This window comes from Heloderma suspectum, chromosome 3, assembly GCF_057233095.1.
Source record: "Heloderma suspectum isolate Gila_16-S chromosome 3, 16-S_ref, whole genome shotgun sequence".
Taxonomy (NCBI): domain Eukaryota; kingdom Metazoa; phylum Chordata; class Lepidosauria; order Squamata; family Helodermatidae; genus Heloderma; species Heloderma suspectum.
Window position 1 is genome coordinate 283,951,679 of NC_139460.1, and position 24,866 is coordinate 283,976,544.

At 41.6% G+C, this 24,866-nt stretch overlaps 1 protein-coding gene across 1 annotated transcript in view; it reads right to left on the reverse strand.

The window, feature by feature from the left end:
* COL4A4 (collagen type IV alpha 4 chain) overlaps positions 1-24,866 on the reverse strand; it is a 113,459-nt gene that overhangs the window by 73,804 nt on the left and 14,789 nt on the right. The window contains exons 5-15 of the mRNA XM_084847142.1: positions 14,976-15,110; positions 13,923-13,967; positions 11,413-11,529; positions 10,213-10,281; positions 9,271-9,306; positions 8,037-8,099; positions 6,473-6,508; positions 6,193-6,234; positions 5,483-5,563; positions 4,978-5,031; positions 3,243-3,302 (exon numbers count right to left, since the gene is read on the reverse strand). Coding sequence (XP_084703268.1) covers positions 3,243-3,302; positions 4,978-5,031; positions 5,483-5,563; positions 6,193-6,234; positions 6,473-6,508; positions 8,037-8,099; positions 9,271-9,306; positions 10,213-10,281; positions 11,413-11,529; positions 13,923-13,967; positions 14,976-15,110 — 738 coding nt within the window. The remainder of the gene's footprint in view (positions 1-3,242; positions 3,303-4,977; positions 5,032-5,482; positions 5,564-6,192; positions 6,235-6,472; positions 6,509-8,036; positions 8,100-9,270; positions 9,307-10,212; positions 10,282-11,412; positions 11,530-13,922; positions 13,968-14,975; positions 15,111-24,866) is intronic.

Sequence of the window (24,866 nt, forward strand, 5' to 3'; positions counted from 1 at the left end):
GGGAGTTTTCTCTTCGCATTAGGTGGCCAAAATATTGGAGCTTCAGCTTCATTATCTGTCCTTCCAATGAGCACTCAGGGTTGATTTCCTTTAGGATGGACTGATTTGACCTCCTTGCAGTCCAGGGCACTCGTAAGAGTCTTCTCCAGCACCACAGTTCGAAAGCATCAATTCTTCGGCGCTCAGCCTTCCTTATAGTCCAGCTCTCACAGCCATACATTACTACTGGGAAAACCATAGCTTTGATTAGACGGACCTTTGTTGGCAAGGTGATGTCTCTGCTTCTTACTATGCTGTCTAGGTTGGCCATAGCTTTCCTCCCAAGGAGCAAGAGTCTTTTAATTTCATGGCTACAGTCACCGTCTGCCGTGATCTTGGAGCCCAAGAAAGTAAAATCTGTCACTGCTTCCATTTCTTCCCCTTCTATATGCTAGGAAGTGATAGGGCCAGATGACATGATCTTAGTTTTTTTAATGTTGAGTTTCAAACCAGCTTTTGCACTCTCCTCTTTCACCCTCAACAAGAGGCTCTTGAGATCCTCTTCACTTTCTGCCATTAGGGTGGTATCGTCTGCATATCGGAGGTTGTTGATAATTCTCCCGGCAATCTTAATTCCGACCTCTGATTCATCCAACCCGGCATTTCTCATGATGTACTCTGCATATAAGTTAAATAAGCAGGGTGACAATATGCAGCCTTGTCGTACTCCTTTCCCAATTTTGAACCAATCGGTTGTTCCATCTCTGGTTCTTACTGTTGCTTCTTGACCCTCGTACAGGTTTCTCAGGAGACAGGTAAGGTGGTCTGGTACTCCCATCACTTTAAGAATTTGCCACAGTTTGTTGTGATCCACACAATCAAAGGCTTTAGCGTAATCAATGAAGCAGAAATAGACGTTTTTCTGGAATTCTCTTGCTTTCTCCATGATGCAGCGAATGTTGGCGATTTGATCTCTAGTTCCTCTGCCTCTTCTAAACCCCACTTGTACTTCCGGTAGTTCTCGGTTCGCATACTGCTGAAGCCTAGCTTGTAGGATTTTGAGCATCACCTTGCTGGCATGTGAAATGAGCGCAATGGTGCGGTAGTTTGAACACTCTTTGGCGTTGCCCTTCTTTGGAATTGGAATGTAAACTGACCTTTTCCAGTCTTGTGGCCACTGTTGAGTGTTCCAGATTTGTTGGCACATTGAATGCAGCACTTTAACAGCATCATCTTTTAGGATTTTAAATAGCTCGGCTGGAATACTGTCATCTCCGCTAGCTTTGTTGTTAGTCATGCTTCCTAAGGCCCACTTGACTTCACTCTCTAGGATGTCCGGCTCAAGTTCAGTGACCGCACTATCATGGCTATCAGGGACATTCAGATCTTTCCTGTATAGTTCTTCTGTGTATTCTTGCCACCTCTTCTTAATCTCATCTGCTTCTGTTAGGTCCCTGCCTTCTTTGTCCTTTATCATGCCCGTCTTTGCACAAAACGTTCCCTTGAGATCTCCAATTTTCTTGAAGAGATCTCTAGTCTTTCCCATTCTGTTGTTTTCCTCGATTTCTTTGCATTGTTCATTTAAGAAGGCCTTCTTGTCTCTCCTTGCTATTCTCTGGAACTCTGCATTCAGTTGGGTATATCTTCCCCTTTCTCCCTTGCTTTTCGCTTCCCTTCTTTCGTGAGCTACTTGTAAAGCCTCATCAGACAGCCACTTGGCTTTCTTGCATTTCTTTTTCTTTGGGACGGATTTCGTTGCTGCCTCCTGAACAATGTTACGGACCTCCGTCCATAGTTCCTCAGGCACTCTGTCTATCAGGTCTAATCCCTGAAATCTATTCCTCACCTCCACTGTATATTCATAAGGGATATGATTTAGGTCATACCTGAATGGTTTAGTGGTTTTCCCGACGTTCTTCAATTTAAGCCGAAATTTTGCAAGAAGCAGCTCATGATCTGAGCCACAGTCAGCTCCAGGTCTTGTTTTTACTGACTGTATGGAGCTTCTCCATCTTTGGCTGCAAAGGACATAATCAATCTGATTTCGATATTGACCATCTGGTGATGTCCATGTGTAGAGTCGCCTCTTGTGCTGTTGGAAAAGAGTGTTTGCTATGATCAGCATGTTCTCTTGGCAAAACTCTATTAGCTTTTGTCCTGCTTCATTTTGTACACCAAGGCCATGCCTGCCTGTTATCCCGGTGATTTGTTGACTTCCTACTTTAGCATTCCAATCCCCTATCATGAAGAGGACATCTTTTTTTGGTGTTAGTTCTAGAAGGTGTTGTAGGTCTTCATAGAACCGATCAACCTCAGCTTCTTCGGCCTCAGTGGTTGGGGCATAGACTTGAATTACTGTGATGTTGAATGGTTTGCCTTGGATTCGTACTGAGATCATTCTATCATTTTTAAGATTGTACCCCAGTACTGCTTTTCCCACCCTTTTGTTGACTATGAGTGCTACTCCATTTCTTCTAAGGGATTCTTGCCCACAATAGTAGATATGATGGTCACCTGAATTAAATTCGCCCATGCCTGTCCATTTTAGTTCGCTGATTCCCAAGATGTCGATGTTCAATCTTGCCATCTCATGTTTGACCACCTCCAGCTTACCTTGATTCATTGATCTGACATTCCAGGTTCCTAAACAATATTGTTCTTTACAGCATCGGATTTTCTTTTCACCGCCAGACACATCCACAGCTGAGTGTCCTTTCGGGTTTGGCCCAGCCGCTTCACTCTTTCTGGCGCTACTTGGAAATTCCCTCTGCTTTTCCCCAGTAGCATATTGGACACCTTCCGACCTGAGGGGCTCATCTTCCGGCGTCATATCTTTTAGCCTTGTGATACATTCCATGGGGTTTTCTTGGCAAGAATACTGGAGTGGGTTGCCATTTCCTTCTCCAGTGGACCACATTTTGTCAGAACTCTCTGCCATGACCTGTCCGTCTTGGGTGGCCCTGCACGGCATAGCTTATGGCTTCACTGAGTTACGCAAGCCCCTTCTCCACAACAAGGCAGTGATACATACACATATATACTGACACCAAATATTGCATGGAAAACTTCTCTTGAAACTCAAGGAAGTTAAAAGTTAAGGGTCAGCTGTTCAAAGAAAAAAGTCCAAAGTCCCACCAGATTTGCATAGACCATTGGGCATTCCTAAGGTAGGTCTGTGTTGTTAATTCTAGTATAGTTAAATTGCCCCTCTAATATTCTATAAGCAATATGGAGTTGGAAATGGTATTCGGAAACTTCCTTACCCGCAGTCCAGGAACACCAGGAATTCCCCTTTCACCCTTGTCTCCATTTCTGAATGGTCCCTGTTATTATACAAAATACATCAGTTAAATAGCTTCAACGAAGCAACAGGGTAGCCCTCTCATGAGCTGATGGAGGACTGGGCCACAGTACTGGCTTTGCCCCTGACATCACCCAGTTAAGCTAGTCCTGCTACTGCTGTTGCAAGGTGTTCATGTGTTGAGTGCAGACATCTTAAGAGGAACTGCTATGTGGGAGCAGCTGCGTAGCACATGATAGGAATACAGCTGCTCACGGTCCTTTTAGATGCTAAGGTTCAATGTTCTATATTAGGAGAGTTGGCTGAAGTGATTCAGAGAGTGAGAATGGAAGATCTGGGCAGAATCCAATTGGATACTTACACCCCCATTGATTCCCTTGTGCCCCGCCAATTCCCATCCACAAGCAGCACCCACCACTTGTTGAATGAAGATGTAGTGCTTCCGGGGGCAACCAGAAATGAGCGGAGACAGTAGTGTTACTGGAATGGGGTTCCCTTGCATAAGGGAGCTCCGCTGACCTATCCTGATTGAGAAATGAGCCTTTCCACTCATTTTTAGAGCTTCCTCTGGGAAGCGCTAGATCCATCCCAGAGGAACGGAATCAGTGGGACCCACTGCTTGTGCAACAGACTCTGGAGGGCACAAGAGAATCGGCAGGGGCAGAAATGCCCCTTTGGATTCTGCCCAGAGAGAGGCTGCGGAGATTTTAAAGACAGCGGCAGGAAGTAATAGCAGACTGTCTGCTCTCACATCCTGTTCAACCAGCAGCAGCTCCTCCACAGCTTGAAAGTGACAGAGACAGATGATCAAAATAGACGAGGTGCCATTCATGGAATTAGCAAGTGTGTGGATGGCTTTTTAAAAAAAGTAAATAGAAGGCATGGGCCCCCTGATCTGGAATTGGGCCCTCTATGCTTACTATTTACATTGGAAGAAAACATTCCATTGACACAAATGGGAGCATTTCCTCCAATGAAAACAGCAGGTGTTGAGGGCTTGATTCAGATCAGCACTGAAGCAGGGGGCCAATGGTTAAGGCACCCTAACCCACCTATCATGGTCCCTATCTGAAATGTCTTGTCCTTCAAGGGTTCCATGGAATAGACTCGCATATAATCGAAGGCTCGCATATAGCAGACAAAAGGTTTATTCTTTAATCCAAATACAAAGCAAGCACTTGCATGCCTTCTATGCTAGGAACAGACTAACCAAAAACAGTTAGTTAAATACTCTACAGCTGTGCTAGGAAACAGCTCATCTTAAAGAGAGATTACACCACATTATCTAGATTGTGGGGCTGTGCTAGCTATTTACTTCATTTTTTAAAAAATCACACCATTGTTGATTCTGTGGGAAGTATTTCATCCAGTTTAGCTCTGCTGGTCTGCAGCTGTATTCTAGCCCAGGATTGCATAGCCAGAGAAGGCTTGAGAGAAGTACCACATACTATTTTGGGCCCAGGCATTCTTCCCCATTATCCAATTCACTACAGTTTGAACCCAAGTTCCTTGACTCCTACCACAACAAGGGGTTGTTGGTTAGGAGAGTGGGGTTACTCATATAAACAGGAAATGCACAGCTAACCAGGAAAACCTACTTTTCAGCATGAAAACCTACTTCTCAGGACAGTCATGAGATAGAAGAGCTAAGACTTGCACTAGGAAATGTGTTCATGCATAAAGAACATGTCACTTACTTTGTGGCCAGGCAATCCTCTGGAGCCAATAGAACCAGGCATTCCTTTTATACCCTAAATATTAAAGCAGTTTATTTAAAAAGACTTGTTTACTATTGCTGATACGCCACTTTTTGTGATATCTTTGTTTTACAAAGAATTAAACAACCGAAAGGAGCCCTGTCATTCATACCAATTTTTCTTGCAAATCTGCATGATGCTAGCAATTTACTTGGTGAAGAGGGATAATGTCTTAGTATGGGTGCTGTGGAAGTGACCCACAGCATGGAAAGATGAATTTGTTTTACTTGCTTTGCACAGGGTGCTGCAAATCTGCTCCTATATTCTGTCACAGCTACATCCATCTGCAAGATTAGGTGTCTAGGCTATAAACCCAGGTACACAAAACTAAAGTAAACAAAGTACACAAACCACTGAAATTTACTGGGACTTCCAAGTATTTTTATAATGGGACATGCCATACAACAAATGCTAGAATTACAAAGACATGTCATAATTTGCTTACCTTTTCTCCCTTTAACAGGTGAGACCCAGGAGGTCCAACCAATAATGGTTGCCCTGGAGATCCAGGAGGTCCTACATCACCCTAAAAAGCCAAAGAGAGATTAAATCGAGTGAATAACATTATGAAGTTCATTGCAGAGTACTAAGTCTACAGTTGAAGGGTCTGACTTTGATCTCTTCCAACTCCTCTACATACCACCACTTTATCCAAGCTTCTTCATATGTAAGAGCATGAACTACCCAAAGTAAGAAACTCAGTTATTGCTTCCCATGCAGGTTTTATGATGAAAACACTTTTCTATGTGAGAATATCCCTGTAGCTGAAGCTCTGGATGTCTGTCGGAAAAATATTTGAGTCCCCTAGTACAACTGAGACCCAGTTCTGCATTCTATATGTAATAAACCCATTGTCTGGAACAGACTTCCCCAACTTGCTGTCCTCCGTATGGGTTGGACTGCAACTCCCATGCTGCCTGGGAATTATGGGAATTGTAGTCCAACCCATCTAGAGGGCAATAGGTTGGGAAGGCTGGTCTAGAAATTCTCAAAAGCTCAACTTCTGTAGAAAATAAAAATAATGATTTAAAGTTACTATTTCTTCTTTAACTAGAAACCTAATGGACATAAGGAAAGAAAGCCTATTAGAGATATAAATGTATTTATTTTTTACATATTTCAAGCCACTATTCCAGATGCAAGTTCTTTCCTTACCGGCTCCCCTTTCTGTCCTTCCACTCCAACACCTGGATTTCCCTAATGAAATATTAATTTTTAAAAAGAAGAAAAGAAAATAAGATTAGAGACTTCTAAAAAAAGAAGTCGGTATTAATAGGTTAACTTATTATTAAAATATGTAGACATTATTTAAACCTTGCAGGAAGTTTCTATAAACCCAGCACAAAGTGAAAACTGAAAAGATTATTTTCAAACACAAAAGAAAATAAAAAATTGAACAATTCTATAGAAACTACCATGAAAAGCAGTCTCTCACCTGTTCACCTGGAAAACCAGGTCGACCGTGAGCACCCTTTAGGAGGAACAAGAAAGGAGGAGTTAGTTCTAGTTAAATACAATAATTCAGTCTGAGAAAGAAAAAAGCTTTAGGTTATGTCTGCATTCACACCCATCTGTTCTTAATATTTATACCCTAATAATGCATTGTACAATTACAATACTTCAGGAGTGGGCAATCTGTGGCTCTGCAGATGTTTTTGCCTACAACTCCCATCAGCCCTAGCCAGCATAGCCAATGATGAGAGTTCATGAGAGTTGTAGGCCAAAATATCTAGAGGGCCACAACCTGCACACCCCTGTTATACATAATACCTTTCGATTGCTTATGACCAGAGAACTCTTCTATGAACTTAAAGGAGGGGGAGGTCTTTTCCTTTGGCAGAGTTCAGGGTGAGGAGAAAAACTTGCAATATCTGTGAGAATGTGAAGCAGCTGAAGTTTATTCAAGTTGGGGTGGATGAATATAAATGAGGTGTCTGAGGGTCATTGCTAAGTCTTGGAGAATGGAGAGCCAAACATGATTAGTTCTGGACTTTGCAAGCTGTTTATGATGTATGCAGACTATGTGAAAATAGCTGATACAGACATTCTCTTAAAAGGGGAAAATTATAGATTGCCTAGCCCAGCTCATACTGCATAGCAGTATGGTGAAACGTTACTTAAATTGCTTGGAGTTCACCAGTTTAGAACAACAGAGCATTTCTCAACCAAAGAGGTCAGAGAAAGAATATTATCTACCTGAAACTCTGCTTGGAGTTCTGTGTGCATTTGCACATGGGGATTTTTGAGAATTTCATTTTTGCTTGCAAAACATGCGAGCCCACCCTGTTTGAAACCCTGAACATGATTGCGAATGTGAGCACGTGTCTGCCAAAAATGTTCACAAGTTGCTGTACTTGTGCTAGCATTCAATTTGCACAACTTCCCAGTTGAATTTTGCACACATTTTCTAATTTGTGCAAATTTCCCCTGCAGACTGAATCAGCCCCACTTTAGTCTATGGAGGAAATTTGCACAAATGTGGGGAAATCTGTGCAAGTTTCACATTCGATTGGTGCTTGATTTGTGTAATTTTCCCATTTGCACAAAACAAGGAGCAATCGCAAATGCGAGCAGGAATCAAGCAAGAGATGAGCAGCAAGACGATGTCTGGAGAATCTTAGTGATCTCAAACATTGCTTGTTCGCCCATCCTTACTGAGCATGCATGAATCTTTATAGCAGCTTGAACAGACAACTGATTCTCCCACTTCCCATTCATACCCATGTATAGCAGCCTTCCCCAACCTGATGCCCTTCAGATGTGTTGGACTACAACTCCCGGCATTTAAGGAGACTTGTAAAAAGATATAAGTGGTTAAGGATGATGGGAGTTGTAGTCTAACACATCTGGAGGACACCAGGCTGGGGAAGGCTCATGTATAGTATATGAATTATTTTGTAATGGGCTCAAAATTCATATCTGTCATGAACTAATAGAGGGCTAGCCCATTCTAACACACTGACAATGGGGCGTTGAGTTAAAAAATGTTAGCATTATACCTGTATGCCTGGTTGGCCTGGAAATCCAAGTGGACCTCTTGGACCCCTTTCTCCTCTTGGGCCCTGAGAACAGATGACACAATGCTTTTCTTGTCAATACCAGCAACATTCTGTTTTACCTCAAGATAAATTTTTTGCTTGGTATTTCATGTAGATGTAGAAGCTTCAGCATCTCATCCACCCAATAACAGCCTTTACCATTTGGACTTGTACTTGTACTGCAGGCAGATGCAAGCATCAATTAAGACTAATGTTCTAACCCTAACCTTGGGTCATCTAATATACACGCTAACTACCCATTAATGCAAATGAATAAAAAATAAACCAGGTATAATGAGACTAAGGGTATGAAAGTAACAGAGGCAGAAGATCAGCCTTCCCCATGAAATGTTGAGGGTATCCATTGAAAAAACAAAAATGGTGAGGCAGGGAGGAATTGGCCTGACTGAGCCCCTAATTGCTTTTATTATCCTGGAGGGGGAAATTAAGGCTACATGTGCCATGTAGTTAAAAAGTCCTCTCCTGATACTATTTGGGAATGTTTCCAGACAGAAGAAAGGAAAAAAGGACACCCTTTCCCTTTCCCACTCTTCAGAACTTCTCCTCCATGATAAATCTCAATAAGGTGCTCAGGTTTGGGGCAGGCAACCAGCTCCAGACCTGAGGCCTTTACCACTGATAGCACAGTGAGAGAAGGTTTAGGGGTTTTCTTTTTTTCTGTTTCCCCCTACTTAAATCTCTCCCTGCCCCTGCAGACTATGAACAGAACTACAAGGTTCCTCTTCCAGGCTGGTTTGAGCTCTGAAAAAGAACAATCCTGTTAGCTGAGCTAGGGATACACTGCAACATTTTGTTACCGGCCACCCATGTTTATTATTGTTGAAGCTTCTCAACTTCTTGCCAGATCCATTGACTCAGGGATGACCTACACATTACAATTGCCATGTGCAGGCTGTTTCATGTGGCAACTACTCTACAAAGCAACATACAGAAGAGATCATCACATGTCCTCACCAGTCACTGCTAAGGGCTTCTGGCACTGGCATGAACACACAATGGTGGGAATCCATATGGTGAGCTACTATACATGTTAATTCCACTGCATAGAGCAACTACTGACTTCACATCAGAATGAAACATTTTTAGGGTAACCACAATCTAGGACAGTAGAGTTTTCATGGTACAAAGTGTATTATCAAAAACCAAACAAAAACAAATTGATAAAGTTGCTTACAGGCATGCCACGGGCTCCAGGATATCCTCTTTCTCCCTATAAGCACAGCCACTTTGTTAGATAAAAGACCACACACCTATTTGTAATTACTTGCGTTATCACAGTATTATGACTTAACTGAGGAAAAAGGTTTCTATAGTATAAAAAGAAATGAATGCACTTATCTAAGACTAAGATAATCATTTATACTGAGAATATACAAGTGAACCATGCAAACAGAGCATTTAGTTGTATAAACACATTTTTATAACTACTTTATTCCATTCCACTTTATTTCACTTATTTCATTCCACTTTATTTCACTGTGGTTGCAATCCTACATGCTCTTTGAACACAGCAGGATTCACTTCTGAGTAAATAAGCATAGGATGCACTGTTTATAATTTATTAGTCCACAAGGGAACAGGATAGAAATGTTTATAAATCTGTATTAAAATAAGCTTGACTATCCAATCCTATGCATATTTATTTCAAAGTAAACCCTAATGAATTCCATGGGCTTTGCTTCCAAATGAGTTTGTTTCTGATTTCAGCCTAAAAGATAAACTGTATCTTGTTTAAAAAGAGAATGCTATAATAAGACTTTGATTATCTCCAGCCATTACAATGTCAATGAAAAATCCCTCAGGAAAACAATGGAAATGCTTTTGATTCCATATGATTTCATTTTTTAAAAACAGTAAGATAAATTTCCAAAACTGTTTAAAATACTACTACTATAAAAGTCTGGAAAATGCAGTTGAACTCATGGTTCACAAAACAACCTGGATATAGTTCCTTCTCAATTATTTTTCCCAAGTATTAATTACATGAATTTTATGTTTAAGCACAATGAAAATCTCTGTGTGTGCCATGTGACTTTTAATTACCTTTCTAAAATCATTTAAACATCTCTTTATTTGAAAACAAGACATTATTTGAATAATAACACATTACACTTACAGACGGCCCTCTAATGGAATCAGAAATGTATATAGAATTTCCCTTTTCACCTTTTTGCCCAGGAATACCCTATAAAAACATTTGTAAAACACCAAATCAATTACAGAATCAATTTATGATTTACTTATGCACATAGAATAACAGTGTTCTGATTTTTATAACCTCAGTGTTCTTTCATTTATACACTAAATTTAATTTCAAAAAGCAAGTTTGGCTTCTGGAATAATGCTCAATTAAAAATTGAGACTAAGGCTAGAAAAAAACATCTCTAGAAATGTAGGGCTGGAACCAGCCATGTCCCTCCGTAAATGGAACAACCCCGTAAATGTTCACAAGGGGAACTGGAATCCAGCAGAGGCTTCTTACTGAAGGAAGGGTCTAGGCCAGCAATTTTTGCTCTCTTCCCTCTGCAGCCCCCAGTTATCACCCCCAGTTGGTCCTCCAACCCTCCAGAGCAGGTTTTCAGGAATCCTCAACAGGAAGGATTAATTGGTGAAAATCTCTGCCCTGCCCCTCTCCTTCAGTGCAAGCAGAAATCTGAGTGCAGCTATAGTCAACCTGTCCACCCATGATAAAATTCAGGTACTTCAAAGATGAAGTTACTGCACAGTGCATGTTAAAATGAAGTACACTTCAGTTACACAGTTCCATTTCAATCAAGGATTTGACGTCTATATGCACATCTTCTATACAATGGGTTAGATCCAGATTTAGTCATACTTAGAGAAACCCTATTGAACTTAATGGGATTTTAAGTTACTCATGCCTAAGTGAAGTACCATTGGGCAGTATCCAAGTACGCCATTCCATAAGCGGGACCAACCACTGATTCTGTTCCTCAAGCAGCACCCACCGCTTTCACAACATGGATTTAGTGCTTCCTTTAGGAAGCTCCAAAACAAGTGGAAACGCTCATTTCCTGATTGGAACAGGTCAGTGGAGTTTCTTTATGTGAGCTCTGCCAAACTGTCCCATTCCAGAAACAAGCATTTCCATTTGTTTCTGGTTCCTAGAGGAAGCACTAAATTTCCATTGCGCAAGTGGTGGGTGCCACTTGAGAAACAGAACTGGCAGTAGCCCCTGCTTGTGCAATTTTTCACTTGGATACTGCCCATTGATTTCAATGAATCTGTTCTAAGTATAACGAAATCTGGATTCAACTCAATACTTTTGATAAGGTCATTAAGAAGTTCAACTCACATGTAAGCCTCTTGGTCCAATCTGCCCAGCCTCTCCATGAAATCCTGGATCCCCCCTTGATCCATTACATCCATCCAAACCAGGCCTGCCTCTGGGTCCTGCTGGTCCTGGCAACCCCTAGAAAGGATACAATTCAAATGCAAATTCATATTAAAATGTGAGGGGAAGCATTAACCAAACGTGAGCTCCTGAGCTGGTATAGCCAAATATGCATGTTAGTTTTGCCATTAGTTACGTATGTTTAATCCCAAAATTAATAATTTACTTCAATGACATATTCATTTCATGATTTACATGCCAGTTTTTGTATTTGATGAAAAGCTAAGCATTTTGTAAATGATATTAACTAGCTTTATCATGAAACTGATTAATTGCCAACCTTGAGGACAGGAAGAAATCTAAGGAAATACTGCAGTTCTCAAATAAAGATTAAGCAAATGTTCAAATGTGTGAAATTGAAGGACTGTTTTGTTTTTTAAGAAATGTATGCAGATGGTCAAATTACACCTGACAGTAATTTATTTGAAATCCATGATTGAAATTATCCATTTTTAAATTTAGCGGGGGGGGGGGATCCAAACTGGTACTGTGGCATGGGGGAAGGGTTTTGTTTTTTTTAATCCTTCTCCCTGTGGCATTTTCCAATGAACATTTCCTGTCCCTGAAACTGTGATTTGCCCCAAACATTGCAAGCAGCTTCAGAGGCAAGCAGCAGCTTGTCACAGGCACTTCTGAGTGCAGAGGGTGGGAGAGCAGTTCAGAGCCTGAAGAGGAGCCGCCAGACATGGGGGAGGAATGTTCCCAGGCTATTCCACAGATGGCGAGGCAGGCTTCTCAGGTTTCAAAGGTGCAGCTGGAGGAAGGTCCCTCTTCACACACACCCTGCCATTAGAGATAGTGAACAGGGAGAGGCGGTGTTTGGTGAATCTGAATTAATAGATGCAAGGCACAGACGCAGAGCCAAGAGGGAGATGGCCGGGGCAGAACTCAGGAGGTCTTCCCGATTGGCCCTGCATGAACAGCGGCACTTAGAAGTCTCAAGAGAGAGAGACCTCCGCCCACTCCTTAAGTTAGGCAGTGAGCCCGCCTTTTCTTTCAAACGGTGTGCAACTTTTGTAGCTACCTTTTGAACCCCCTGAAGGCATTTCCTTACAGACTGAGAGTCACTGGGAATTTGCATCTGTATGACCTTTTGTGGTAATGGAATTAAAAGCTGTAGATTGAAGCCTCTTGTCTGTGTTTGATTTGTTGGAAGTTCAGTGGGGGCAAAGGGAAACCTGACACAGCTTCAGAGGGTGAATTTTGAGCAAAAACAGCATGGAGGAATGGGTTTAAAGCTGCTCCCCCATGGTCCAGATCTGGATCAGGGCTCCCCATGACTGCTTTTAGTTTCCAAACAGAAGAGGAGAATTCCAATCACTGGATTCAAAGATGTGGCTAACGTTACATCTAGATTGAGACTAAGGCTTGTTTCATACAAAGGAGGAGCTCCAATGCATAGAGAGAATTCCCACACATGAATTTACTTCCCTAGAAAAGGCAACTACATGTGCACAGAGACAAGCATCAGACCTACAGTCTCGCACTCCATAGAAATAAACAGGGCATCCCGTGCACACTGGAGCTCTAGATTACACATCAGAGAGTTTACTGAGCTCCAGATCAGCAAATCTATATGGCTGTTTGGGATTACAACAGGTTACAAATGGAAGACAACATAATCTGGGCCTCCTGTAAAATTCTATGGATGAGGCAGGATGACTGCATGATAAAAACCTAATCTGAAAGCATCCTCTGTTTGACTACACATCTGAGAACATTTCTTTTACTGCTTGCACTGTCGTAAGTGGTATCTGCATATGATACTCTACAAACAGGATTCCAGTGCAGACGTTGTTGTTGTTGTTCAGTCGTTTAGTCATGTCCGACTCTATCTTGCTCTTTCTTATATAGAGGGGAATCTTGCTAATTTCTACACGATTTTCATTCAGTAAAAAGTACAGAAAAGGAACTAATTTTGGTCCAATAAAAGTAAAATGTCAGTTTCTGTAGTGCAATATATTTATTTATTTAAAACTTTCTAGGCCACCCTTCATCTAAAAATGGATTCCAGGGCAATGTACAAGCATTAAAAAAATCAATGTTGCAGATACAATGCTAAAAATAAGCAATCAAACATCATAACAATGAAAACTATGTGGCAGTACACAATAAAACTATACAATTAGCAAACAATACAATCAATAAAAATGCCTAGGCTAATACAAATGTTTTGACCTGATGCCAAAAAGAGTATAATGTGGGTGCCAGTTGAACTTCCCTAGGAAGGGCATTCCAGAGTAGGGACTCCACCATAGAAAAGGCCATCCACTTTGTGCATACATAATGCACCTCACTTACTGATGGTACTTGGAGAAGGGGCTTGTATGATAATCTTATTGCACAGGCAGGCTGGCATAACAGCATTCTACAAACTTTAAAAAATGCATGCACATTGGTAGCATACTTACAGGCACACCATCTAAACCTGAAAATCCTGGAACTCCAGTAGGACCCTAAAGAGATTAAATGTTAAAGAACATTAAATTATGCATTAATTTTAAAAGTGACTTAACCAGAAAGTGGGAAGTATAATACTTATTCTTACAGCAACAGATTGGACGGGGGGGGGGGGGTGTGTGTGTAAAAAAACCTCTACTGTCTTCTTACTACTTATTCTCTGGAATTAACAGGGGCATAGTGCAATGGTAGTGCAAATGTTTGGCATGCATAAAGGGCCAGTTTCAGCCCCCAGCATATCTAGTTAAAAGGATTTGAGGTAGTAAGAGCGGTAAAGAGCTCTCCCTGAGACTCTGGGGAACTGCTGTCAGTAAAAGTAGGCATTATCAAGCTACAAGGATAGATGGTTTGATTCAGCATAAACCAGTTTCATATCAATACATTCCCAGTTGTCTAGACCAAACTACATATCATAGGAAAGTTGCTCTTATCCTTCACAGTATGCTATGGACTCCCTCACCATGTACAAATAGCTTCCCTGGTTAGTACTGCAAGTTATGCGACATCCTGCTTTTCTCTTGAAAAATCAAATGTACGTTTCTTTAATATTTTTTCTTGCAATATTTAATACAATAGAGTCAAATATTGGACACCTGTCTCAAGCAACACTGTAACAAAGATATTTCTGAATGTACTATAATAGGAAAAAGAGAATGATTAAGGTTCAAACTGTAATAGATGTCATTCTTATGCTCTTATAAGGGGTTTAGACAAATTCATGGAGCATAAGGCTATCAATGGCTACTAGTCCTGATGGTTATATGCTACCTCCAGTGTCAGAGGTAGTATGCCTGTGTATACCAGTTGCTGGGGAACAGTAGCAAGAGAGTGCTGTTGTATTCATGTCCTACTTGGGGTCTCTCACAGGCAGCTGGTTGGCCACTGTGTGAACAGAATGCTGGACAAAGATCGACCTTTGATCTGAGCCAGCATGGCTCTTCTTATGTTCATATAACATTAAAAACAATAATAAACCACTCTTTTTCAGCATGATTATTACCCACCATATTGCCTCTTTCTCCAGCTGGCCCAGGAAAACTAATATCACCTCTCTGACCTTTTTCTCCTGGCAAACCAATGGGTCCTATGGAACCCAAAGCACCAATTGGACCCTGGGCCCCCAGCTGGCCAGGTTGGCCCTGAAAAGAAAGAATTCAAATTTAGCCTTTTGTAAAAGAAGAAGAAGAAGAAGAAGAGAAAGAAAGAAAGAGAGAGAGAGAAAGAAAGAAAGAAAACAAAAGAATACCCTCCCCAAAATGCTATAGAACGTTAACATTCATACATGATTCTAGCTTCTACTTCTAAGACACTGTGTAGTATTGAACATAGTGTACTGGACCACTAATTGACACATAGAAGACCATGATCCTGGAAGGTGGCTAAGAAAAATATTAAATAAAAATAAATAAAACAGCTCTGGATATGATATTCGTGCATCTGAAGCCACAGTCTCGCTATATCAAGAGAGGTTATATGTCTTAAATGCAACCACTTGAGGGCAGCAAAGAATTTCAGATTATAAACTCCTTTCACAGAAACCACATTTACATAAATTGATTAGACATAAAACACACTAATATACAAAGCAAATGCTGACATATGCAGGCCTGTATCTCAGGGATTTCCTGATCAGATTACTTCTCTTGGTGACAAATGTGAAATAAATGTGAAAACCTCCCTTTTGAGGTTTGATCTAATAGTGATTGCAGGACTACCAGCATGGATGAAAAACTGCAGCAGACTCTATGGCTTGTTCACTGAATGACCATGAATCAGAATCAGAACTGGACACACATAGAGCTCCTAATTCTTTTCTTTGAGAAGAAAATCCACCATGTTCACACAGACATTTCCAATGATATCCTATTTTTGCTGTCCTATCAAAAACTCCTGTTATCTTTCTCTGTCTCTCATTCTCTGTATTTCTTACTTCACCAAGGATTACAAATTCTCTTTGGAAGGGCAGATACACCATAAACGCTCTGGTCTTCACTTTGATTCAAGGATTCCTTTTCATACTAGCTGGGAACACAAATTGCCACTTTGGGAAAACCAGCTGTTTTAGGATTTATCTGTGGGTATCATTACGAAAGCTAAGAGAGTGTGGTATATTGCATAATGTGCACAGAATAATGGAACTGAGGTTCACATCTCTTCTCAGCAAGGAAGCTCTCTGTGGGGCCTTAGGCAAACCTCATCCCAACTTCATGGTTGCTGTGAGATGAAAAACATCACCTGAAAATACCCCTGTGCCAAATGAATGAACAAGAATCCTTTCCAGACGGCTGTCTCTCTTGTTCTGCAATCCCAAGCATACTTATTCAAGAACTCTACTATTAGGCAAACGTTACACAGCTGCCTCGGGCTGCCAGTTTGGGGTGCTATGAAAGGGCTAACAAATTGTTAGTTATTTCATTTATCATTATTGTATTTTTACTGGCAGGGAGAGGGACAGGCACTTGAGGGTTTTTTCTTTTCTTTTTTTGCCTCAGGAGCCAAAATAACTTACCAGCTTTGGGTGGCATGTGGTGTTCCACCTTAGGCTGAAAAATGGCTTGGCCCAGCCCTGGACAAAGCTGAAGCATTACATATGCATTCCAAAAACAGATGTAAAGTTTCAGTTTGAAAAATAAGGATTGTCCACCCTTTGACCATTTTTTTTTCTTTTGCTTACAAGTTAAACTGTGACCTTTTATATTTTTATCACCTTGATAAAAAATTTAGTCGGGCTACTACGAGCTGAACAGAATAGCTCTCCTGAGCTATAATAGGGCATACTATGGATATAACAGCTCTTTGGGGTTATAATAGGGCTTAGTAGGGTTCAGAGGCCAGGTTCAGCCCATGAGCTGCCAGTTTCCCTTCCCTAATTTAGATTGTCAACAGAAAAGGGACAAGTAATAGAACACACTAACTAAATCCAGAATTCACAATGAGTTTTACAGCTGACTGGTTCAACTTAGGCACACCATATGAAGCCAGTGCATTGCTGGTCTTTCTTTCAGCTCAAAGACCAATTATGAGTAGAAGCTTTGTTAAGACCGAGTTGATACCATCCATAACATCCATTATTTGTGCCCATCTAATGTGTCTGCTGCAGTATTCCAGTCTCAGGACAGCTGTCAAAATAAAGAGGGTGAAGGAAGCCATGCTTAATGTGGAAATGACAAATTAGTTCAGTTAAAACAGACCGAATGTTATGCCTGGCATCTGCCAGCTAACGCTAATAAATTCCACTAGCTTGCTAATTGTCTAGGTCAGGAACTCTCCCAATGCCAAGACCAGCCAGTGTTATTTTAGCACATCCTGGACTTGACCGATTGTAGGAGGTTGATTCTCAACCAAACAAAACAGCTTAATTTGAAAATGAGAGTGACGGTTTTTATTAAAGAAAATATGATTCCTTAAAACTTTTTTAAAATTAAAATTGTGTATCAAATTAATATATATTGCTTATTTTCTACTACTGCAATTACAACAATGCTCTATGGTTCTATTCTCCTCTACAAATAGTTTTGTTACTCATTTCAACTTGAATAGAGGTCCTGGAATAAAGTATACTGGGGTGGTTTTTATGAAACAGTGCTCTCCTGCTGGAATTAAGGTTTCTCAATTTTCAGTTATAAATATTACATAAAATCAATCACGTTTTGTTCAAGACTTTCAGTATTGGATATAAGTTATAACTTCTCCCCCAAGAAAAGTTACTGCTCTTTAGTCAGTTTTAGAGTCCTTAATCCACTTTCTTTGCTAGTTGTGGGAAGAACAAATTAGGGAACATGCTGTGCTATGGCTCAACTTGGTGAGCTTGGCTAATTGCTATTCTAGCAGCTGCTGGTCATAACTATTTCATGTTGCCTCTAGTCTTTGAAATATGCTCAAGAGGATTACTAAAAGCCAGCAATATGTTAGTGATTGTTCTGAACCTTCTTCAGCCATTGCCAGCAAGAGCATAGTGAGGATCAATGTTCATGACTTTTTAAAAATCATATTAAGGGCATGTCTGCCCTAATATTTTTAAAGGAGACAACTGCCTATCTGCATTGCAGTAGCTGGAAATACACTTTGTCACTTTTGTCTGATGGGAGGACTGCTTCCTGAACTGCTGGTTTTGTAGTCAAGAGTTGAACCAGAAACCTGAGAAGTTCTTATGATGATCTGACCTTCAATAAAAAGAGTAGAGGTGAGCTGAAAGTTCATGAGCTCCCATTTTCATGTTAAAATGTGCATGCTCCATGAGGGAGAGCCTTTTGTCAAACAGCTAAGTAGAAAAATCAGACATGTTTATCTACTTTTTATCTAAGACCTGGATATAATCACAGTTCAAATAGAAGTATGCAAAAGAACCCAAAGGCTGGCTTTTAAGGCTCCAGGGAACTGGGTAATCCATAATACACAGAGTTTGGTTCAGAGAAACTTGGAAGCAAGAGCACTGTGCAATTCCCGAGCTTGTCTGACCAAGCTCAGGATGTTCCCTGATCGGACTGAGCTAAAACTTAGGAAGAGTATCTTTATAAATTCTGTAAGCCCTCCTGCAGCCCATGTCAGTGTAGACTGGCTTAGAGTGGGGCTGTTATCAGTCAAATGGCCTGGGGAAAAGTTTAGAAAGAGTATATAAAGGGATTCCACCTCAGCTTCAGTTCAATCTCAGATGATCTCTAGGACTGCACAACTCCTTTTCTCCCAAAGTGCAGGGGCTTCCCTGATGCTGTGCCCTGTGGGGTAGCTTAGGAATTACACAGCCTTATAAATACGACTTCAAGGGTTTTGCTGGACAAAAAATAGACAACATTTTCAGATAGCAGTTTAAAGCATACTTAAAAACTGGAAATGCTTTTAGCCTATAATGAAAGAGGGGAAAGAAACTAAAAACAATTTCAGCTTAGATGTAAAAGAAAAAAGAGGGATTCTGTAAATGCAAATACATAGCAAGTTTATTTATAACAACACTTGATAATATTATTTTCCATTTCCTTTGTAATGGAAAAATATATCCAGAAGTAACTGTGTGTATACAACCCCTTCTAATATCCAGTTTACACTGGATACTATCATAAAATTCAATTTGATAATATGATTGCACACATGTAAGAATTGTGTTGAGTATTATGTGTTACACAATTGTGTGTCTTAGGGTGCAATCCTATGTGTCTTAGGGTGCAATCCTATGCATAGGATTGCACCCTTAATTGCATTTTTTTTATTGGAGTTTTCTAAATAAATATTAAAGTTGCCCATTCACCAGAGGATGTCACTATTACTTCATGAGGCACAAAGGAGCAGAAGCAGTAGGAGCAAAATGAGGAGGAGCAACAGAATGAGGAAGAGGAAGAAGAGGAAGACGACAATGACAACCACCACCACTGCTGGATGTATGTACAGTCAGGGCCAGAAATATTGGAACAAGGATAACTGTTTTGGCAGTTGGCCTCTGTACACCACCACATTGAAGTTGGAAGGAAACACACCCAGATGGGAGCAAAGTCAGGACTTTCAGCTGTAATTCAAGGGGTTTGACAAAAGTGGGGCACTAACCATTCAGGAAGTACAGCCAGTGGCATACACACACACCCGTTGTTGGTGGCTCATAAGTAATGGAATGGATGGCTGACAAGCAGCTGCATGGCCAGGTGTGGCCTGTTTCCTGGGTACCCCATGACCAATCAAGCAGATAAAAGGCCTGGAGGTGGTTCTGAGTGTTACATCTGCATTTGGTAGCTGTTCACTGGTTGTACTGATCCATTTAGTTTTCATGGCAAGAATACTGGGGTGGGTTGCCGTTTCCTTCCCCAGGGATCGTATTTAGTCTGACCTCTCTGCCATGACCTTCCTGTCTTGGGTGTCCCTTCACGGTTTAGCTCATGATGTCATTGAGGTGCTCAAACTCCAGCACCACAACAAGGTAACAATCTCCTTTGCTGAAGTAACTAACTTCACCAGACGGTCGACACCGAAATCAGATTGACTACATCCTTTGTAGCCAAAGGAGCGGACATCTATGCAGTTGGTAAAAACAAGCCCTGGAGGTGATTGTAGTTCAGATCACGAACTTGTTATTGCACAATTTAGAATCAGACTAAAGAGAAAAGGGAAGACCCACAGATCACTTAGATATGAGCTCACGAATATTCCTCATGAATATGCAGTGGAGGTGAAGAATAGATTTAAGGGACTAGATTTAGTAGATAGGGTCCCGGAAGAACTATGGACAGAAGTTCGCAACACTGTTCAGGAGGCGGCAACAAAAAACGTCCCAAAGAAAAAGAAAACCAAGAAGGCAAGATGGCTGTCTGCTGAGACACTGGAAGCAGCCCAAGAAAGAAGGAAAGCAAAAGGCAACAGTGATAGGGGGAGATATGCCCAATTAAATGCAAAATTCCAGAGGTTAGCCAGAAGAGATAAGGAATTATTTTTAAACAAGCAATGCGTGGAAGTGGAAGAAGATAATAGAATAGGAAGGACAAGAGACCTCTTCCAGAAAATTAGAAACATCAGAGGTAAATTCCAGACAAAAATGGGTATGATCAAAAACAAAGATGGCAAGGACCTGACAGAAGCAGAAGAGATCAAGAAAAGGTGGCAAGATCTGTATAGGAAGGATAATAATATCGGGGATAGGTTTGACAGTGTGGTCAGTGAGCTAGAGCCAGACATCCTGAAGAGTGAGGTTGAATGGGCCTTAAGAAGCATTGCTAATAACAAGGCAGCAGGAGACGACGGTATCCCAGCTGAACTGTTTAAAATCTTGCAAGATGATGCTGTCAAGGTGATGCATGCCATATGCCAGCAAATTTGGAAAACACAAGAATGGCCAACAGATTGGAAAAAATCAACTTATATCCCCATACCAAAAAAGAGAAGCACCAAAGAATGTTCAAACTATCGAACAGTGGCACTTATTTCACATGCCAGTAAGGTAAAGCTCAAGATCTTGCAAGGTAGACTCCAGCAATTCATGGAACGAGAATTGCCAGATGTACAAGCTGGGTTTAGAAAAGGCAGAGGCATTAGAGACCAAATTGCCAATATCCACTGGATAATGGAGAAAGCCAGGGAGTTTCAGAAAAACATTTATTTCTGTTTTATTGACTATTCTAAAGCCTTTGACTGTGTGGATCATAACAAATTGTGGCAAGTTCTTGGTGGTATGGGGATACCAAGTCATCTTGTCTGCCTCCTGAGGAATCTGTATAATGACCAAGTAGCAATGGTAAGAACAGACCACGGAACAACGGACTGGTTTAAGATTAGAAAAGGAGTACGGCAGGGCTGTATACTCTCACCCTACCTATTCAACCTGTATGCAGAACACATCATGCGACGTGCTGGGCTTGATGAAGCCAAGGCTGGAGTTAAAATGGCTGGAAGAAACATTAACAATCTCAGATATGCAGATGATACCACTTTGATGGCTGAAAGCGAGGAGGAGCTGAGGAACCTCATGATGAAGGTGAAAGAAGAAAGTGCAAAAGCTGGGTTGCAGTTAAACTAAAAAACCAAGATTATGGCAACCAGCTTGATTGATAACTGGCAAATAGAGGGAGAAAACGTGGAGGCAGTGACAGACTTTGTCTTTCTAGGTGCAAAGATTACTGCAGATGCTGACTGCAGCCAGGAAGTCAGAAGACGTTTACTTCTTGGGAGGACAGCAATGACAAATCTTGATAAAATAGTGAAGAGCAGAGACATCACACTGACAACTAAGGTCCGCATAGTTAAACAGTGGTATTCCCCATAGTAACCTATGGCTGCGAGAGCTGGACCATAAGGAAGGCTGAGCGAAGGAAGACAGATGGTTTTGAACTGTGGTGCTGGAGGAAAATTCTGAGAGTGCCTTGGACTGCAAGAAGATCAAACCAGTCCATACTCCAGGAAATAAAGCCAGACTGCTCACTTGAGGGAAGGATATTAAAGGCAAAACTGAAGTACTGTGGCCACATAATGAGAAGACAGGATACCCTGGAGAAGATGCTGATGCTAGGGAAAGTGGAAGGCAAAAGAAAGAGGGGCCGACCAAGGGCAAGGTGGATGGATGATATTCTGGAGGTGATGGGCTCGACCTTGGGGGAGCTGGGGGTGGCGATGGCCAACAGGAAGCTCTGGCATGGGCTGGTCCATGAAGTCACGAAGAGTCAGAAGCGACTGTCCGAATAAACAACAACAAGCTGTTCACTGGAACTCCCAACATGAGGTCCAAAGAGGTGTCCATGCGAGTGAAGGAGGCCATCATTAGGCTGAGGAAACAACATAAACCCATCAGAGAGATAGCAAAAACAGTGGGAGTGGCCAGTACAACAGTTTGGAACATCCTGAAAAAGAAGGAATTACCTGGAAGCTCAGCAACAGCAAAAGGCCTGGAAGACCACAGAAGACAACTAAAGTGGTTGTTGTTTATTCGGTCAGTCACTTCCGACTCTTCGTGACTTCATGGACCAGCCCACGCCAGAGCCTCCTGTCTGCCGTTGCCACCCCCAGCTCCCCCAAGGTCGAGTCCGTCACCTCCAGAATATCATCCATCCCTCTTGCCCTTGGTTGGCCCCTCTTCCTTTTGCCTTCCACTTTCCCTAGCATCAGCATCTTCTCCAGGGTATCCTGTCTTCTCATTATGTGGCCACAGTACTTCAGTTTTGCCTTTAATATCATTCCCTCAAGTGAGCAGTCTGGCTTTATTTCCTGGAGTATGGACTGGTTTGATCTTCTTGGTTGACTGCAGAATTCTGCTCATGGTGAAGAGGAACCCTTTCACAACATCTAGCCAGGTTAAGAACGCTCTTGAGGAGGTAAACATGTCATTGTCAACATCTAAGTCAAGAGACAGCTTTATGAATGTAAATACAGAGGCTTCACAACAAGGTGCAAACCACTGGTAACACTCAAGAACCAAAAGGCCAGATTAGCGTTTGCCAGCAAACACCTAAAAAGGCCTGCCAGTTCTGGAATAAGATTCTTTGGACTGATGAAACCAAGATCAACTTGTACCAGAATGATGGGAAGAGAAAAGTATGGAGAAGGAAAGGAACAGCTCATGATCCAAAGCATACCACATCATCTGTCAAACATGGTGGAGGCAGTGTTATGGCATGGGCATGTATGGCTGCCAGTGGAACCGGGTCACTGGTGTTTATTGATGACCTGACTGCTGATAAAAGCAGCAGGATGAATCCTGAAATGTATAGGGCTATACTTTCTGCTCAGATTCAGCTGAATGCTGCCAAACTGATAGGATGCCGCTTCATATTGCAGATGGATAATGACCCAAAACATACAGCAAAAGCTACCCAAGAGTTTCTCCAGGCAAAGAAGTGGGATGTTCTTCAATGGCCAAGTCAGTCACCTGATCTCAACCCAATAGAGCATGCTTTTCACTTACTGAAGACAAGACTGAAGGCAGAAAGACCCACAAACAAGCAGCAGCTGAAGGCAGCTGCAGTAAAGGCCTGGCAAAGCATCTTGAGGGAGGAAACTCAGCATTTGGTCATGTCCATGGGTTCCAGACTTCAGGCAGTCATTGATTGCAAAGGCTTTTCATCCAGGTATTAAAGGCGATTCTTAAATTTGAAATTATGTTGGTTTGTTCCATTACTTATGAGCCACCGACAGGTGTGTGTGTATGCCACTGGCAGTCCTTCCTGAATGGTTAGTGCCCCACTCTTGTCAAACCCCTTGAATTACAGCTGAAAGTCCTGCCTTCGCTCCCAACTGGGTGTGTTTCCTGTCAACTTTGATGTGGTGGTGTACAGAGGCCAACTGCCTAAACAGTTATCCTTGTTCCAATATTTCTGGCCCTGACTGTAAGTAGAGACTAGAAAGTCATCTGACAGGCATATTGTAGGTTGGATTCCTGCTCTGAGCAGGAGATTGGACTCAGTGGCTTAAATGGCCCCTTCCACCTCTATAATTCTGATTCCAAGAATTTAGGTTACTATCTCCAGTTAAATGAAGAAATGGAGTTTAAAAACTAGTTGCTTTGTGCATGCCGATTAACTTGTCTCCAGCCCTGGTGAAACAGAACCCAGAGCAGGGTGGGAGGATACAGCTCTATGGTGGAGGGAGAACACAGGCAAGACAAGAACAATTGTTAGCTATGATCAGGACTCCTGTAATCCTGATGGGTGGGCGCCCACTGATGGGTGGGCAGAGGCAAGACTTTCAGTACCCCGGGCAGTGCCCAGGAAACGGACTACTTGTTTTATGCTCCTTGGGTCTGACTATGCCTCCGAGGCTCCAATACCTTGCTGAGAAGTGGAGAGCCTTAAAAGCGCATGATAACATGGGTGCTTTGATATGGCACTAATCATGGATGCTTCTGAATTTATTTTGATCCATATTTTTAAAGTTCCAAATTACCTAGTCTTATATTTGAAGTGGAACAGATACATTAAAAATTATCCATTGTCCATTTTAATTTCCAAATTTTGTACAGAAAACTGAGCTTACAGTTTGCTTCAGTTTCATTTCCTCCATTTGTGTCTCACCCACCCCAATTACCAATGAGGGTCTGGTCTGATATCCCAATTTGTTAACTATGGTTTGTACAAACCAGATTTTCCAGTATTCAGACAAAAGAGGAAATTATGTCTTGTTATAAAAGCAAACATAATCTTTAATTCCACCACCACCACCCCTCATGGATGGAGGAAGGGGAGGTGGAAATGTGTGAGCCTGAGACTCACTCTGCTCATTCTTCTATATCTGAACTGGGCCGCTATATGCAATTCTCTGGAGAAATTGGATTGAAATTTTCAGTTTTCCTGGACTCTCATGCACAGTTTACTTTTAAAAACCAGAAACAAATAACTATCTTATGGGAATAAAAAGGTAATCATTTATTTTGGCTGCAGAGGAAAATGAACATCAGAAGAGCTTTACTTACAATGGGCTTTGCTCTGAACACA